This window comes from Oratosquilla oratoria, chromosome 9 (genome assembly GCF_046742065.1).
Source record: "Oratosquilla oratoria isolate Oo_2021 chromosome 9, ASM4674206v1, whole genome shotgun sequence".
NCBI classification, from domain to species: domain Eukaryota; kingdom Metazoa; phylum Arthropoda; class Malacostraca; order Stomatopoda; family Squillidae; genus Oratosquilla; species Oratosquilla oratoria.
In genome coordinates this window covers 67338481-67358532 of record NC_134785.1, presented here as the reverse complement: position 1 = coordinate 67358532, position 20052 = coordinate 67338481, and the positions used below count along the sequence as shown (strand labels likewise).

The 20052-nt window shown below is 37.4% G+C and overlaps 1 protein-coding gene across 1 annotated transcript in view; it reads right to left on the bottom strand.

Moving 5' to 3' along the window:
• Positions 1–4132: 4132 nt before the first annotated feature.
• LOC143028507 (mitogen-activated protein kinase kinase kinase 4-like) overlaps positions 4133–20052 on the bottom strand; it is a gene marked incomplete in the record, with an annotated part of 107785 nt that continues 91865 nt past the window's right edge. Inside the window, 4 exon segments of the mRNA XM_076190703.1 lie at positions 4133–13736; positions 17560–17739; positions 18545–18645; positions 18800–18922. Coding sequence (XP_076046818.1) covers positions 13656–13736; positions 17560–17739; positions 18545–18645; positions 18800–18922 — 485 coding nt within the window.

The following is a 20052-nucleotide window of genomic DNA, read 5'->3' as shown; positions in this document are numbered from 1 at the left end:
AAAAAGTACTCTGAAGAGAAAAATGTACATTTCAAGGCAAGTCAATGGTTCATGAGATTTAAACATCAGCAGAATTGTCACTTCCTAAAAAACCAGGGAGAAAATGCATTAGCTGACAAAGGTGCAACAGCAGAATTTCCTGCTACACCAACAAAGATCATTGAAGAAAATGGGTTTCTTTCTGAATAGATATTCAACATTGATGAGACAGAATTGTATTGGAAGAAATTGCCAGATTGTTCTTTTACATCTGAAGGAAAATATTCCAAGCTACAAGGTGTCAAAAGAACATCTGACTTTAATGTTGGGAGGTAACTGTGCAGGCATTTGCAAGCTGAAACCACTGCTTGTGTATCATGCACTGAACACCCAAGCCTTAAAGAACATACCCAAGGCACTTCTCCCTGTAATATGGATGATTTAAAGGCTTGGGTCACAGTTGTTTTTGAAGATTGGGAGATGAGACTGAAGATGAGAAGGGGGAAAAGGGTGGTGGATGGGAGCGGAGTGAGTGGAAATGAAATGGGTGGGAGTGGGTATATGTCTTTTGACTTTTTTTTTTCTTCATAATTTCATACCAGAAGCTGACAAGGACTGTAAGGAGAAAGGGATTCCTTTTAAGATTCTACTTATTATTATTATTATAGGTTTATTCAACAATATTAAATACAATTAGACATACATATATACATTTTTCTTTTTACAAAATTGGTAGTTGAAAAAGAAAAATGTATATACTATTCCAGGCCACCCACAAAACCTTGGCAATTTCCACCCCAATGTTATCGTTGTAACCTTCCCTCTAACCCTCTCTTCTGCAGTTGATGGACCAAGGGTTAACCATTTGCAATCAGTACTACATGAAATGTACACTACAACAAACAATTTCTTTAACAAAACTTGACAAGTCTATCATGGTCTGTGACTTTTGGAAGGTCTTCAACATTTATAACACTGTACTAAACATAGCCACTGCATGGAATGAGGTTCAAAGCACAGCTATGAATGGCATATGGAAGAAGCTGTGCCCACAATTTGTTCATGATTTTGGTGATGTTGAGCAATGAACTGGACATGAAATTGGAGGAGGAGGAATATTTCATTGACTTATTTGAGAAAGATAAGCAGCCCTTGACAAACAAAGAGTTGGAACTTTATATCATGAATCAAAAGAAGAGCCCCACCTTGAGCCTCGTTGCTTTACCATCAAGAAAATGCAAGAGGTGTATGCACATTTGGATAACTATCTAGCTCTACTTGAGGATATAGATCCTAAGACTCAATGTTTTTTGAAGTTTATGGGGGCATGTCACCAAGCTTTTGCTCCTTATAACATCATCCATGAAGTAAGGAAAAGCAAGAGAATTCAAGATACTCTCAACAACTTTCTGCAGAAAACTCAAGGACAATGTGAATTGTCTGATGATAATCCTCAGCCATCAATGTCTTCAATGTAACATCCTCCAACACCAAACACAGTGAGCAACATCAACATCACCCATCAGGTAGGCTACCATACAGTATTATTTCCTGATTAATTTTTATTATTATTATATATATATATATATATAGATATATATATATATATATATTTGTAAATTTCAATTAGGCATCAACTTGTCATATTAGGCATATATACATGTATATTTAGGCACTGGGAGTACCTACTAGCAATTTTTTATGTTTAGACTTAACTGGTTTTTCAACTTACGTCACCACTTTTGGAACCAATTACCAACGTAGGGTGAGTTATACCTCTATACACTCAACCCTCAATTTTGCAGACCCCCATTTGCCATAAAAAATATGGTGACTGGGTAAATTTACAATATTCGGATATATGCCTGGTGAAATCCAGGGACTGATGAAAAAGTAAGTGGCTGCATCAGTTGTCCACCTCATGAGGAGGTGGCAGTGTGAGTGCTGAACTAGTCTTATTATCATAGGGGCAGTTCACATTATACTGTTCAGATACAGTTAGTCTTCATTCACCTTTCATATGTAAATTATTTTTACATTGAAATCAATGAAGTTATTCACAAGATACATTCCACCTATCATTTGTCTTGAGTATGGCCTTCGTTCGTATATATCAGATATGTTTGGAAGAAATCTCTGATGGACAAAACACACATAACAGAAACATTGCATCCCAGCCGTAAGTGTGAACATTATTATATAACAGTCATGTGGTGGTAACACAGGGGAGAGGGCATGACTTACCTTTAGTCTGTGGAAACTTTAGGCTTTGCACAGTGGAGAAGTAGTCATGAGTAATGAAGAATTAACAGAACTGGTTAGAGGCTACAAGGAGCTTGTGGAGAGTCCAAAATTCACCCTCTGATTTTCTCTTCCTTTGGCAGTTGTAAACCCATAATTTCTTCTTTTCAGCTTTAACTCTACTCTCCTTGTCTTTATCTAATAGGAGGGAAATTGCAGTGAGCTTCTTTGCACAAAATTTTCTTTACACCATGCTGGAGCAACAGCAACACTCCGACTAACTATACTATAGATGTACAATGTGAACACAGCGACATTTTGACGGAAAGCAAACAAAAGGTAACCATACAAATGCGAACCATATGGAATGAGTAGACCCTTGAATGTTTGCAGTATTCACATTCAGTTCACTTGAAGGTGTATTTATCTACTTGTACTATACAGGAAAGGAGCAATGCTTGTTAGGTCCCATCTCCTATTCTCTAATTTTCTAACATACCTAGACTCAAATTCATGTACAGTTCCAACTTTATCTATATCCTTGATTTCCAATCATCATATTTAGAATTGAAATCATGTACTGTATTGTTTGAGCTTCAGTTATCACCTTCTACGCTATTCCACATATTTATGCATCTATATGGAAAACTGTATTTCTTCACATCCTTTACACATGTGGTCTTTCTTAATTTACTCCCATGACCTCTTAAATCCCTCCCATATTTAATCAGGAGACCTCTTCTGTCAATGCAATCCATCCCCTTTAGTGACCTGAAAAATGTAACCATATCACCTCTTTCTCTTCAGTCTTTCAAAGTTGCCAGACCCAGTACTTTTAGTCTTTTCTCATATGGTTTATCTACCAAGTTGGGGGCCAGTGTATTAATATATGTGTTTAAAATCCGAACAGTTACAGACATACACATATTTGTGATTACCAGACACTATTCCTGGACAGGCAATTTCCCCTTTTAGTCCGTGATATCGAGGGTTGAATGTGCAGTAAAAGGAGCAATGCTCATTGGGTCCAGTCTCCTACTCTTCAATCTATCATACAAATTCATATACAGTTCAAGCTTAGTCTATATCCTTGATTTCCAATTATCACATACAGGTCAAATTTAGTCTATATCCTTGATTTCCAATTATCATATTCAGATTTGAATATGTGTACTTTTGCAGTTTGGGCTAATCACCTTCTAAGCTGTGCCATACATTTATGGATCTATATGGAAAACTGCATTTCTTCACATTCCTTAGACATGTAGTTATCCTTCATTTGTTGTCATGACCTCTTAAAGCACTCCTATCCTTGATCAAGAGATCTCTTGTCAATATAATTCTCCCCTTTAGTGATCTGAATACTGTAATGTCACCTCTTTCTCTTCAATCGTTTAAAGTTGATAGACCCAGTGCTTTTAGTCTTTCCTTATATGATACATCTGCCAGGCTGGGGACCAGTTCGTTTGCTGACCTTTGTATTCTATCTTCACTTTGTGTGGGGATCATACCATCATGGATCAAGGTCTGCTGTATGTGTGTTAAGCCACACTGGGTAATGTGGATTCGGATCATCTGCCAGTATGTATTTTGTTAGCGAGTTGAGAGGTTAGAGTTGAGGGATGTAACCTCGTGGGTATAGTATGTAAATATTTGTAATGTTGTAATGTTGAAAATATCATAAAAAGATAAATGAAATGAAATACATAAATTGTGTTATACTGAGGTCAGATTATTTAATCACATTTCCTAATATTTTTCACCTTTATAAAAATAACATGAACTGGATCAACTTTTAATCTTATAAACCTTTAAATTTCTAGGTTCTCTTCCTGTCTTATAAATCAGTGTCAACAAAAGAGTCCACCAAGCCATGTTTTAAATGACTATCAGGAATTCAGAAAAATTACAATTACACAATAATAATTGGAAATAATGTTTTTATTTCATCATGGTAAAAAACTATTCATCACTAATAACAATTTCCCTATTCCTATATTTGGGAACCTACACCTGTAAACTGGGTTTGAAGCACCAATCTTCATAATCAATTCAAGCATTGCCTTGAACTTTATTGAATGGAAACCTGCAGCCCCACAGCAACTGGCAATTGTCCTGAGTCTTTCCCATAGATCTCTGGGAAGAAACCTTGGACTGTCTGCATTGTATTAGTGTGGGATATTTTCTATGCCACCAGCTGAAAGTAGTAAAAAGATGGGAGCAGTCACCAGTTGCCATCTCTCCTCAAGTTTAAAGGTGGAGGAAATACAGACAAAAATAAATGAGAGAGATCCTAGGACCAGTCCAGGCTAAGTGTTGCACTTCTATATGCAAATAAGGAAGCTGACAGGGTTTGAAGATGGGCAGCAGGGAGATAACTCTCTGACATCCTTTTCACAGGACCACTTCATGTAGGTACCCATCATCAGTCCCAACGTCTTCATAAGACTTCAGAATATATACAATTGCTACATACTCAGGAAAATACATAATACCAATTCCATTAAATATCTGAAGCTATCAAAACCAACAATGTTTCCTTGTCAACTGCTACCTACTCTTTACATATGAACAGGACAATATGTAAATCTCTATACATCTACACCATGAATACTTGCTGCCATCACATGATATGTTACTTAAATTAGTATGAAATAGACCTACTTTACATTTTACCCTCAAAATAATGATTAATATATTTTCTTATACCAAAATGTTTAAGTAGTTTACAATCTATAACCAGTAATTACATGTGAAGTATGGTAATTTGTTCTCGTATAAATATTACAAGCCATCCTAATTCATCCTTAGTGGGAACAAATTTAATACAACTGATCAATAATATATTTTGCTATTTGCTACACCAGAGATGAACTGAGGTTGTTTACATCACAGTTGTTTGGAATTGAGCCAGCTCAAGCGGGAAATCAGCTACTACCAACATACATAAACTTTTTATGAAAGAAAGGAAAAAAAATCCTGAAGGACATTCTCTTCAAGTTATTGCATTGTTAATAGTTTCTCTCCACAAACACACACACACACACAGACAAAATATATTATAAATATTTTTAAACAGAATTTGAATACTGTTTTCTCAAATGTTCATCACTACTTAATCTATAATAATTCTGGGGGGTATTGACTGCATGGTGATAGGAGGTTAGTACTTTAGGGACTGTTTTTGGAGCACTCTTATAGATCTAAGCCACATCATTCTTCTACATTAGTGTAAAATCTCTACTCATAAAGGAATGAGAAATACCATGATATTTCTGTACTACTGCTTCTCTCTTTTATATTGTCCCCTTGAACCTATTCTTTACCACTTCTGTGACTCTACCTCTTCCCTCTCTGATCACCCTAAGGTGGGGGATAGAGAGAGAGAGAGAGAAATACTGCCACTATGTGCCTATGTGTGTTGCAGAAGGCTACTAGATGGGACGGAGTGAGAGAACTTGGGACCCCTTACTCTTATGTTTTTCTCCTTCTACAAGTCATGGCATATAGGGGTTTGGGAGGAAGACACCAACCAGAACCTTAATAATTGGGTCATTAAATGTGTGATCATGTGGTATGGATGAGATTAAAAGGAAAGAGATTGACAGTGTGTGATAGGAAAGATAGATATCTTTGTGTCAAGTGAAACAAAACTGTAAGGGAAAGGAGAATCAGGTGTCTGGAGTGGCAAGAGGGCAAGGGAGGGAAGGAACAGTACTACTGGTAAGTGATGAGATTTGTAAGTGTGTGATGGAATGGAGATAAGTTCTTCGTAGATAGTATAGGCAAAAATGAAACTGGGATGGGAAATTCAGCTTTGTAAGTGGTAGTGGAGTTGGAGGTGGACTGCAGAGTAGAGAAAGCAAATGAATGTCTGGGGAAATGACGGATGTTGTGACAAATGGGTGTCTGGGGATGAACTCAGGGAGAATACTGTATGAGGGAGTGTGTTTACCTATATGAACATAAGAATGAAGGAGACTGCAAGAGACCACAAGGCCTACACTAGACACTTCTGTGTCCATTACCATCTATCCTCCCCATTCATACATATATACATACATATACCAAAGGCTTTTTTTCCCCTTACAAGGGAGGTAGCCAAAAGAAAAAGGCATAGGAACTACTCCCACCTATTCCATCCCCTACACACTCCACTCCCCTCCCCGTTATCTTGGCACCTCCTGGATGACGGGTCATCCCTGCATCTTGTTCACTGCCCTGGGTCAGAAGCAGTGTCGCAAGACACAGCACATCCACAGCAAGGCTGCTTCATTTATTTGGTGACCCCCCCCCCCTTCTAATTTATTTGGCGATCCCCTTCTCTTAAAATAACCAATAATTTCAGTGTTCACTACATGGTTACTAAGTCTATTCCATTCATTAACCACTCTATTGGTAAACCAGTTATTGACTATTTCCTTCTTAAATCTAAACTTGTCCAATTTAAATTCATTACTGTAAGTCCTACCCTAATGTCTTAATATGATGACCTTGTCTGTATCACCATTGTTAAAGCCCTTGACCCATTTGAATACCTCTATTAGACTACTTTCCTCCCTACACCTTTGCAGAGAGCATAAATCAAGGTGCCTAAGCCTGTTTTCATAAGGTAAATTTTTGAGTCTATGTATCATTTTGATCATTCTCCTCTATACTGATTTTACCTATACATTAAGGGATTTTCCCTTCTTACAAGTGAGATAGCCAAGTCAAAAGGCATGTACTCACTCCCATTTCTGTACTGATTCTAAAGAATTAATATCCATTCTACAGGACTGAGACCAAAACTGTAGTGCATAGTCAAGGATGGCCCTAACTATTGCCAGACAGAGTTTGAAAACTACATCTGTACTTTTATTTGTAGCCATCCTGGCAGTCATGCACTATTTCTTGGATTTAACATTAGGATTCACCATTACTCTTGTCATTTTCACATTCTGTTTTCTCTAAGATGATATTGTCTATGCTGTACTTATTTCCTAGGTTGTATAAACATATGTTTAACACACTGCCTATGGCAGGGGTACGGAACCTTTTTTAATGCACATGCCAATACTGTCCAATATTTGGTGTATACATATACATACATATACCAAAGGCTTTTTCCCCCCTTACAAGGGAGGTAGCCAAAAAAGAAAGACATAAAATCCACTCCCATGCATTCCATCCCCACATACTCCACTCCAATTCACCCCCATCCCTCCCTCTTATCCTGGCTCCTCCTGGATGACTGGCCATCCCTGCATCTCGCCCACTGAAAATGCTGGAAATATATTATCAAATATCTTTTAACTATTGGGGGAACCTTTCAAATAGTAGTGAAATCAAAGAATATGTAAGATTGAATGAATGTTAAAGTCAATGAAGGAATTTTTACTTACAGGTTGTTTTTGCTTTTATATTCAATTCTAGCTCTCATATAATCACACAATTCAAAGATATAATTCTTAACATCAGCATAAAAAGTTGATAATAATTCTTAATTTCACACTGCTTAAAGAGAAACTTATGTTTATGGAATATATGGTGGTCAGCAGACTTCACCAACTCTTGATTAAATATTTTCAATGTGGTCACTGAAAGTTATGTAATTATTTTGGATATCTAGAGCTTTTTCTGGTGTGATATTTGGATTTAAGTTTAAATTCCCAAGAAGCCGAATGTGGATTTTGCTGATAAATTTATTGTTTATGAAACATGATAGAATATAAAGAATTATGATAAGGGAGTCATGCCATGTCCAGCCACCTAGCAATAGATGCAATAATTAACCAGTGCGCATAACCAGTGTTACAACGAATTCTTACCAAAACTGTCATACACGGGGCTTCATAGTTATTTTTCGTGTATATATATATTTACCTAGTTGTATTATACGGAAAGGGAGCTATGCTCATGGTGACCCATCTTTGTATCTTTCAGCATCAAATTTATTCTTAAAATTGTGAATAGTATACACTGTTTTTTCATCTAAGTTATTCCATATATCCAGCACTTTGTGAGGGAAGCTATTCTTTTTCCTATCTCTTCTATAGTTGTCTTTTTTGAGTTTCTTTTCATGATCTCTTGTTTTTCCATTGTCAGTTTTTAGTGAATCTTTTCTGTCAAGGATTTCCATTCCTTTCATGATTCTATATATAGTCAGTAGATCACCTCTTTCTCTAGTGTTGGTAGTTCTAGTTTAGATAATCTTTGTTCGTATATCAATTTGGAAAGAGCTGGTGCCAACTTTGTTGTTGCTCTCTGTATATACATGTGTGTGTGTCTGTGTATTTACCTAGTTGTATTTTACGGGAAGAGATCTATGCTTGTAGTGACCCGCTTTTGTATCTTTCAGCATCCAGTTTGATCTTAAACTCTTGTATAGTTTTTGCACTCACTGTTTCCTCATTCAATTTGTTCCAGATATCTACCACCCTGTGTGGGAAGCTATTCTTTTTCAGATCTCTTCTGTAACTATCCTTTAAAAAAAAAAAAAAAAAAATTATGTCCTCTTATTTTTCTTTTATCCTACTTTAGTAAATCATCTCTATCAAGGACTTCCATCCCTTTCACAATTCTGTAGATGGTTAGTAGATCTCTTTCTTTTCTTTGTTCCACGGTTGGTAGTCCGAGTTTGGCCAATCTTTGTTCGTATGTCAATTTGGAGAGCACTGATGCCATCTTTGTCATTGCTCTTTGAATTCTTTCTAATTTCTTTATGTTCTTTTTAGTACTGGGTGTCCATAGTGTCACAGCATACTCCAATCTTGGTCTTACCAATGTAACTAATATTTTCTATACCATTTCTTCATCCAGGTAGTCAAAGGCCACTTTCATTGATCTTAGTACATTGAAAGTTTCCCTGACTATTCTGTTAATATGTTTGTCTGGTGCCATGTTATTGCTGATAGTTACTTCTAGGTCCCTTTCCAAGTTGACTTTTTTTAACTTCTTCTGTATCAATTTTATATTGTTACAAAGGAAGCTCAAAAAATTGTGCACACACACACACACACACTGCTTCTGACCCAGGGCGGTGGGCAGGGTGCAGGGATGACCCGTCATCCAGGAGGTGCTCAGATGAGAGGAAGGGTGGGAGGGGTGTGGAGTGTATTTAGGGATGAAATGGGTGGGAGTGTTTTTATGCCTTTCCCTTTTTGGCTACCTCCCTTGGAAGGGGGAAAAAGCCTTGGTATATGTATGTATGTATGTATGTATATATATATATACACACACACACACAGCACTTTCACACTTGTCATATGAAGAGAGACAAGCTAAACTGAAGTTATTGAGAGGTAGAGAGGCGACCTACTGACCATCTACAGAATCATGAAAGGCATAGAAATACTTGACAGAGAGGACTTACTAAATTGAGACAAGAGAAATACAAGAGGACATGGAAAGAAACTCAAAAAGGATAGTTATAGAATAGATCTGAAGAAAAACAGTTTTCCACACAAGTGGTGGACACTTGGAACAAGCTGGAAGAAACAATTCAAGAGCAAACTAGACCCTGCGAGATACAAGGCAGGAAACCACAAGTGTAGCTCCCCTTAACATAGACAAGAAACATTACTAGTGTATCCATATACCATTACTAACCATCACAATATGTCACATGCCTAACATGTGATCCAAAAGCATGCATGGTGCTGACAGGCACTGGCCTCTTGCAATACCTCCAATCTTGCTGACCTCCACATTCCCAAATCATAAACACCTGACTCAAACATACAACACACATCACTCCACTGCCTTATGGGAAGTTACTGAAACAAGTACACTGTGTCTCCTGACAGATCATTAACCATTTCCTTATACCTACCAAACTATGTAATTATAACTGCAAACCATACACCATGTCAAGACATATTCACTATACTATATAGCTCCACTGCAATGCAGCAAACACAAATAGTATTGCATAAATCCCAAACCTATGATCTAACTGTTAACTTACACTAAGTATGCAAAGATAGGCATACTCACATATATATGCAGTGACTGCATTGCCAGGAGAGAACTCTCTCCCTTAGAGGGAGTGCCTGAGGACTCTCCCTGAAGGGGATTACATCCTTGCTGTAAATATCTCTTCACTATAATAAATCAAGAAAGCCTGAAGAGGATTTACATTCCCTGCCACAGGTATAGCCATTCACCAGTCATTTGACTGGTGGCAGTAGTCCATGACTTCCCATGGCCACCTGGGTAACCATTCACAGGTTACACAACTGGTGGCAGTGGTGGTGGCAGTTCACTACCCCTCCCTACACCTCTGAAGAAAGACTGCCCAGCCACAATTTCCCACACCCACCTGAGTACAGTGTTACCAGACAGATCATTTATCATTTACTTATACCTACCAAACTACATAATTATAACTGCAAACCATACACCATGTCAAGAAATATTCACTAATACTAAATAGATCCACTACAATGCAATGAACACACAAATAGTATTGCATAAATCCCAAACCTATAACCTGTTAACCTACACCAAATATGCAAAGATAGGCATATTCATATATGTGGTGACTGCATTGCCAGGAAAGACCTCCCACCCACCCCTCTCTCTCTTGCAGCACATCAATCACTCTCGAGTAAAAGCTTAAAAGGTTTGACACACATGACTCCAAATCTGAAGCCAAACTGACTGTCAGAATGTTTATCATATATTATATATATATATATATATTACTCTTCAAAAGTATGCAGTGCCTAACCCTTGCAGCCACATATTGATGATGAAAATAGGAAGGCATTTGATCATAAAGGATAAGTCTTCTTAGGACCTCCTGCTTCAGGTTACTGAGATGGTATCTCCAGCTCTCCTCCCTCCTGAAATCACACCATGTATCTCTTGACTTTGGACTTGGTTACATTCAACATTTCACTTCATTGGTACCAGTTCCACAAATTCTTCAGATACCTGCATATTTTCATTTACACCATTTATAAAAACTGCAAGTAGTGCTGTGTCAGTTACATCTGTACTTTCATCAATTCCTACAGAAAATGCTACAAAATGTAGCAACCTTTGAGTTTCTTGAGAGGCTTATGTTTGCAAATGCTTGATATTTTTCAGGGCAAATATCTTCTGTGGCCAACAAAATACATTTCTTTATAAAGTTCCCCTCCGAAAAAGGCTTTGAAGACACAGCTATTTCTTGTGCAATCCTATAACTTGCTCGAACTAGACTCTCACTGGCTTGATGAACACGTTTAAAGACTGAATGTTGCTTTTTGAGTGACTGTTCTAACTCCCTAACTTTTCCTTCACGCAACTTTCCACTATATTCATCACACTTCAAAGCATTACTTGTGTAATGCCTGCAAATGTTATATTCCTTTGCAATGGCTACATTTTGCTTACAAATCAAATAAGTTGGTTTTCCATTCCCTTCAGCAAAAAAATGCAAGAGGGGGAGAGGGGAAGGGATGAATATAATTGAGGAAAAGTTGTCAATGGATGAATAAACACTGCAGCCTGAAGGGATTTCTTCTTGTCTGCTCTGTATATTTCTCAAGGAAATGAGAAGGTGGGGGTGGGGGGGTCATGTAAGGAAACAGTTTAAGTATCCCAGCTCTGTTGGGCTCTGCTATGAAGTCATTGTGTCTTACTGTATTGCCTCTGACCTAAGTAGTATGAAAGGGGAGTGGGATGACCCTTCATCAATAAGGAGCTATGATGGAATGGGCAATGGATGGGTTTTTGGAATGGTGTGAGATGGGTGTAAGGCGGGTGTATGCTATGACTTGGCCACTCCCCTTAAAAGCAGGAAAGGACCTTCTGGTATATCTATGTATATGGTACAGTACTTCATTTGTTTCAAAAACTGATACTTTATCCCTGAGCATGCATTCACTAACATAACCTAATTTTCTTTATCTTTTTTTTTAGCATCTCACTAAATCCTGTTAACAAAACTAACTTACAGTGTCCTTTAACATAAAATTGCCAATAAGACTATGGCAGAGAGATACTGATGGTGTAGTTTTTAGCATTCAATTACAGCACTCCTAGCAACATATACAAAAACATACTGACCAATTAATGAATCATAGAAAATGTAAATCAATATGGAGGCATGAGAAAGCATAGGATTTTTTTTAATGAATAATTGTGATGGCACAAAACAGTACATATTATATATATATATATATATATATATATATATATATATAAAGAAAAGGCAACACCATAACAAAGGATTCAAAATCAAAATTATGTCAGTAGACAATGACATTAACTACTAGTAATGTAGCTTATGAAAACCAAAGAAATCCACCGATTACCATTTTCTCATCCAAAAAAGGGTGAAGGTCATCAACGACATACACAGATTTGCCATGTGATAAACTCATAAATAGGTATGACTGTTCTTATATATTAATTTAGCTACTGCCAGGCATTTTTTTATTTTTTTATTGAAGAAACTTATCTTAATGCTTAAATGTTCATCTTGGTCCTTATAAAATGGCAATAAGTTTTAACTTTTTTTTTTTTTTTTTATCTGGCAGCAGATAACCTTGTCAAAGTCTTAAAACACTTGGTATTGAAGTGGTTAAGAGTTAAAGCCGGACTCAATTACTTTTAAAATAATGGTAATCATTTTTACATAATTTTTTTGGCTGGTGTTTTAATAACTACCACTTTCCAAAAATCTCAGAATATCAAGACCACTGTATGGGTTGGTACAGCATGGAATCTAAAGTCAAAAATGTGATGCCTTCCTGTTATTCCCAAAAGAATTCCAGTTCTTGGCATGAGAAATGGTAGTACCACAGTTATATATAATTTATGTGTAAAGGGTCCAATGGGCTGAAAATTTCTTAACACCAATTAGTATGATCAAATACAAAGAGCAACTATTTTTCAAACTTTGAACATCTGGCAGGAATGTTAGGGTAGCAAATGAGGTCTTACGGGTACCCAGGATCAATCTTTAATTCATAGATATGGCAGTTATAAAGAGCCTGTAGTTCTTAGTGCACTGCACTAAGGAGATACTGTACTGGAAATGTCGTAGTACATCCATCCCCTGACCATCATCAATTTCTTTTTAAAGCAAATTCATTATCAACTTTGAAATTTTTCAGTGAGAAGATTCCACATCAAGTATGATTCTATGGCCCTACATAAAAACCACACCACTATTACTACCCATGCTCCCTTCAAGGGAAAAAAATTGGTCAGCAAATATTCACACACACTAACCACATAAATTTTCACATACACCGGCAAGATGTTTTCATTATTAACAAAATAGTTTCATTCATACATAAACACTCCAATTATGCTCATAATTCCTCATTGCATAGGTGAATTAATATTCTAGTATTTACAACATCAGTTCTCAAGCTTTACTTATTCTTTTACCTTTCACTTCATAAATGTAATAGCTGTCTTATATATAGCAACCATGGCAATATTTATTTTAGTGACTATTTCATAAATTCCATGTGAGGCACTACAGGAGGATGGGAAAATAATGGAAGCGAAGTGTACTCGTCCCCAACATCAACCTGAAGTAAAGAAAAGAACAGTTAATACTCTTTATTACAACTATAAACTTTACAACAAACAAAGTGAAGCAACAGCAAAATTAAATTTATGTTTCAATGAATTACTTTTTCAAAATGAGTGAGTGCACCATGTCTTTGCAATTACCAAATCATCATTTACTTTACTTACACTCATAATATTCCATATTTAATGACTTAACCATTTCAATGGGACACCTACCTTTGAACTCCCAAACACTCAAGGTACTTCCTCAGGAGTACTTAAGTGGATGACTTTTTCAGGATTAAGTCAAGACATATAACATCTCAGAATTCAAATTTATCGAAATAAACATCATGTGAGGACGGAGCCTTTATTTGTACAACGTTTCGCTTGTTACACTTTTTTCAAGCTGTAACAAGCTTGTCTGCAACTGCCACTTTCATACAGAATTCAGCTTAATGAATAATATGTTTCCCATGGACTCTCAATGCTCTGGGTAAAATTTATCCCTTAGCAGATTCTTATCTGCTCATGTCCACATGCTAGTACCTGTGTAAATCCAAACTCTTGCCCCTCCTATCTCAGCACCTCATGGTTGAAGGGTAATCCCTTTTGTATTATTGCCTCCTTTATACTCCTCCTTTGAGGTGGTGGGGGTAAACCAGCTGAGGATGCCATGCCCTGCTGTGGATGTGCTGTGTCTTGCTGCATTGTTTCAGATCCAGTGTGAAGGATGGTGGGAGGGGGGGTTCCTTTCATCCACAAGGAGTGAGGCAAATGGGTGTTTGATGGGTGTGGGATGAGTGGAGAGTGGGTTGCATGCCCTGGCTGTCTACTTTCCTTATATGGAAGAAAAAAGCCTTCTGGAATAGAAATAGCTATCTATTCAATACCTTTTCCATGATCAAACTGTGGACCAATCTTGTGGTTATTATACCTGTGGGCTGAGAAAACAGATTGACTGATTGACCACTTCTATGACTTTACTTCTTCCTTTTCCGATCCATCTGTTGGTGTGTGTATGTGAAGACAGAGAAGAATACCACCACCATGTTCCCACACATGTGGGACTAATGATGGATACCTGCTTGTGGTGGTCTTGTAAGATGGACATTGGAGCTGACCATTTTTAAAACTCATCAGCCCCCTCACCTTCATTAGGTGCAGCCATTGGGGGCTGATGCTCAGTCTCCTGACTTGGGTCAAGAACTCTCTCAACTTTTACTGTATTTCTTACACCTTTTCCTACATGGAGAGCGGACAACCAACAACCATTGCCCTCCTGATGCTACTTTCAGTTGGTGACATGAAGAAAGTCCCATAGCGATACACCAAAAACAACAGTCCAAAATTTCTTCCCAGAGAGATCTGTGGAAGGTTCTGAGGACCATTGCCAACCAATGCATGGCTACAGTTTTCCAGTCATTAAACTTGAGGCAAAATTGTTTATCATTTCCATGTATTTACCTAATTGTAATATACAAGAAAGAAGCAACACTCATTGGGTCCCATCTCCTATTCTCCAATTTATCATACATACATACATACATACATATACCAAGGCTTTTTCCCCCTTCCAAGGGAGGTAGCCAAAAAGGGAAAGGCATAAAAACACTCCCACCCATTTCATCCCTAAATACACTCCACACCCCTCCCACCCCTTCCTCTCATCTGAGCACCTCCATACCTAGTCTTAAATTCACGTATAGCAACAACTTTATTTATATACTCAATTTCCAATTATCACATTTAGATTTGAATTTGTGTATTCATCCAACTTTAGCTATATCACCTTCTAAGCTATTCCAAGTACATCTCTGTTGCCACTGATGGACCAAGAAATAATTGCAATCTTCAAGAGCTACTACATGAAGCATGCACTATGTCAAGTTATTGTAGTAATTGACCTGAATGAGTCTATCACAGTCCATGACTTCTGGAAAGGATATGACATCTACAAAGCAGTAATGAACATATCAGCTACATGGAATGAGATTCAGAGCATGACTATGAATGATGTATAGAAACAGCTATGCCCACAATTTGTGCAGGACTTCAAGGGTTTTGACGAGGCTACCAACAAAAAATCCTTGGGGACATTGAGCAGTGAGCTGCAGATGGATTTAAATAAGGAAGATTTCATAAAAATATTTGAGAAAGATAAGGAGCCCCTGACAATAGAAGAGTTGATGGAACTCATGAGCAACAAAATGAAGAACAAGAACCAGACCCTAAGCCTCGTCACTTTACCATCAAGAAAATGTAAGAGGCATTTGCAGACATGGATGAGTGTCTTGCTTTATTTGAAGAGATGGATCCAAATGCTCAATCCTTTTCTTAGGTTATGGGGGCTTGTCACGAAATTGTTGCTCCTTATAACCTTAATCTTGAAGAGGATGAGCAAAAGATTTCAAGGCACTATTGATAAGTTCCTGAAACAAGTCCCTGTACAACATAATTTGTCTGCTGACAATTTGTCTCCTGACGATCCTCATCCATCAGCTTCTGTGATGTAACATCCTCTTACACCAGTCCCAGCAAGCAGCATCCTCATGCATCAAGTGAATTTAAAATTGGTTTTTACTTGCTTTTATTTTATTCTGAATACTATTACAAATGTATGTGTATCTGCATAATTCTGTTGCTAAGATTAAGCGATCTCATGGGTGCTGTGTCAGATGATGCATGTTTTGGTATGAGAAAGAGAGTGAGAGCCAAGCTAGGAATAGTGTTTGTGCGAGCATCAGGATTCACACATGTGCGCTGGTTGAGTTGTGGCAGCGTCTGCTTGTGCCCTGTATTCTATGCCATTGATAACTATTCTGCACCATTGCTAACTGTGCAATGTAAAGTGCCTTAGTAAAGTAAGAAAAAACTGTACCGGTGTCTTTGTATGAGGCTTGCTCTTCTGACACGTGAGTCATGGTGTGTTTGAGCATGAAGCACCTCCCACCAGTTCTGCCCACAGTGGGGAATGCTTATTTGTAGTTTTTAGTGTGGTTATTTTGACTTAAGTTGCAACCTGTGGAACCAATAAATGATATAGGGTGAGGTATACCTGTATATTGAAAGAAGAAATCTCTTGATTTGAGATAAGAGTGTTTTAAGAGGTCATGAGAACAAATCAAAAAAGACTACTTGTCCAAAGGAAGTGAAAACACAGTTTTCCATATACATACAAACATACATATACCAATGGCCATTTCCCCTGATAAATTCCACTCCCACCCATTCCATCCCTAACATACTCCACTCCCACCCACCCCTCTCCCTCTTATCTTGGCTCCTCCTGGATGATGGGTCATCATTGCATATCAGACACTGACCTGGGTCAGAAGGAATGTAGCAAGACACAGCACATCCACGGCAAGGCTGCTTCATTTCATCGGTGACCCCCACCTCTCAATCACCCCATGCAGAAAAAGAGAAGAAGGGGAGAAATCCCTTCAGGCTGCATAAAAATATCATTCACACACTCCCTTACTTCCCCATCCCCCACCCACTCCTTTCCATGCATCACAGCATCACCCATACACAACCATTCTCCACTCACCCCTATCTTCTGTCTTCTCCCTTCCTTCCTCAACAGACATCCCCCTCTTTCCCAATGCCCATTTTACCCAATCCATCCATCTCATTCTTGGTTGCCCCCTCATGTTCACTCCTTCCACCTCTTTTACTAATCTTTCTTCACTCATTCTTTCCATGTGTCCAAACCATCCCAATACTCTTTCATCCACCCTATCTCCCAGCTCCCTTTCCACTCCTGCGGTCCTCCTGGCCTCCTTGTTTCTCACTCAATCCAGCCTAATAACCCAATGACCAATAGATAAGACTCACCTTGACAAAAGTATGGTCGAGGAGTTCAGCAGAAGATGCCCTGGAACCTGGATCATGAACAAAACAACGTCCAAGGAAGTCATAACCTTCTTCTGATAGTGTTTCGGGTATACTTGGGGACTGACCCATACCAACCCTGAACATAATCTGAGCACTGTTGTCATACTCAGGCCATGGACGCTGCATTATAACAAAAGAATAATTCTTGTATTAGGAAACAAGCAACAGTAAGAGTGATTTTCATTTCTATAATACATGAAGAAAATATATTTCAGCTCTTTTTATCTTACTTTGAAGATTACTATGTCAATGCAATATAAAATATAATGAAAAAAAAATCCAGAACAGTGAAGTAAATTTAACCTATTTCTCAAAGTATGCCATATACATTTTATACACACACACACACACACACACACACATATATGAACAAAGATTGGATAAATTACATCTGTCAACACTGAGCAGAGAAGAGAAAGAGGTGATTTGCTGACTATCTACAGAATTATGAAAGGGATGGAAGTTCTTGATAGAGATGACTTATTAAAATAAGAGGACACAAGATGAAGCTAAAGAAGGGCAGTTACAGAAGAGATTTGAAAAAGAATAGCTTCCTACACAGAGTGATTGATGTCTGGAACAAACTAAACGGGGAAACAGTGAGTGCCAAAACTATACAAGATTTTACGAAATACTGGATGGGGAGAGATACAAAAGTGGGTCACTATGAGCATAGCTCTCATCCCATAAAATACAACTAAGTAAAATATACACACTCATATATATATATATATATATATATTATATATACATATACATATATTATATAAATATATATATATATATATAATAATGTATATAAATATATATATATATATATATGTATATATATATATATATATACACACAAATACTACTAGATATGACCATTGAATACACAATGACTCAATGGGTAAAGGAAAATACCAACTAGGTAAGTACATACCTTTCCTGTTGCCATTTCAATGACAACACAGCCAAGAGACCATATATCAGCTGCTCTTCCATGTCCTTCACTGGAACGGAAGATTTCTGGAGCCATATATGCTGTAACCATATGAAAAGGACTAATTAAGTTATTCTCTGCATTTTCATGAAATCTTCAACATCCCTTTAAAAACTAAAAAAATTACAAGTTCCACAAATTTTACAATCAATGCTTTACATTTGTTTTGTTTTTCTACAGAGTACATAAGCTTACCATGTGTTCCTACAATGCCAGAGAATTCACCAACTTCAGTTTGAAAACCCCTGATCCGAACAGAGCAACCAAAGTCTCCCAGCTTTAATATATTTCCTTCCTGGGTGAGGAAAATGTTTGCCCCTACAAAATAAAAGAATTAAATGCATAAATAAATACATATACATACCAGAGGGCCTTTCCCTTCTTGTAAGGAAAGGGGTGGCTAAATCAAAGTACACACATACCCTATACTCATCAAAACTCATTGTTCTTCCCATATTTGTACCTTGTGGATGAAGGGTTGTCACTATCTTCCATCACATTGATCAAGTCAAATACAAAACAGCATAGCACAGCACTTCCATAGCAGGGTCCAACAATCAGAGCTGGTTTATCACCACTGCTTCATTATAGTTAAGCCCCCTCCTCATTCACCCAAAAAATAATTATAGAGCAAGCAAAAACATCACTTCAGACTATCACACATTCATCCATCCATTCTCTCTTTACTGCTTGACAGGCATTCTTCATACATTCTATGCCACCTTTAACTTGTCCATCCTCTTCATTCTTGGCCTTTCTCTCAAATTACTCCATTCAAATCTGTTTTCTGCACTCTTGTTTGCCAGTCTCTCCTCATTCTTTCTATATGCTCAAACCACAAAAATACTTATTAATCTACCCCATTCAACTGTTCTCTTTCCACCCTCATTCTCTGCCTCACCTCCATATTTCTCCCTTTACCTATAATCATAACATCCACCATACTTCTCAAATAACTTCAGTCTCTTCTTTTCTGTCTCCCTTAAAATCCAAATCTGCTCCATACAGCCCCAAGGATACAATCACTTCTTCATACATTTTTTTCTTTCCATTCAACCCCTGATACCTATTTCTCATAACACTTCTCACTCCACCTGACATTTCCTGGCCTCCAATATACTATAATTCACCTCCACACCCATTCATGTTATTATCATATGCAATTCTCCATTTCCTTCAGTTTCTTACCCTTGAAACTCTATGTCCAGTCCATCAAAATCATTATTCCATGTACTCTAATCCGTCTCCTATCCAACTCAAATCACCAACTGTTAATAATGTAAACTGCAGCCACATAATGCCACACTTGTTCTGGAACATGAGTTATGACTGAATATATATATATATATATATATATATATATATATATATATATATATATATATATATATATAAATATATATATATATATATATAGATTGAGAGAGAGAGAGAGAGAGAGAGAGAGA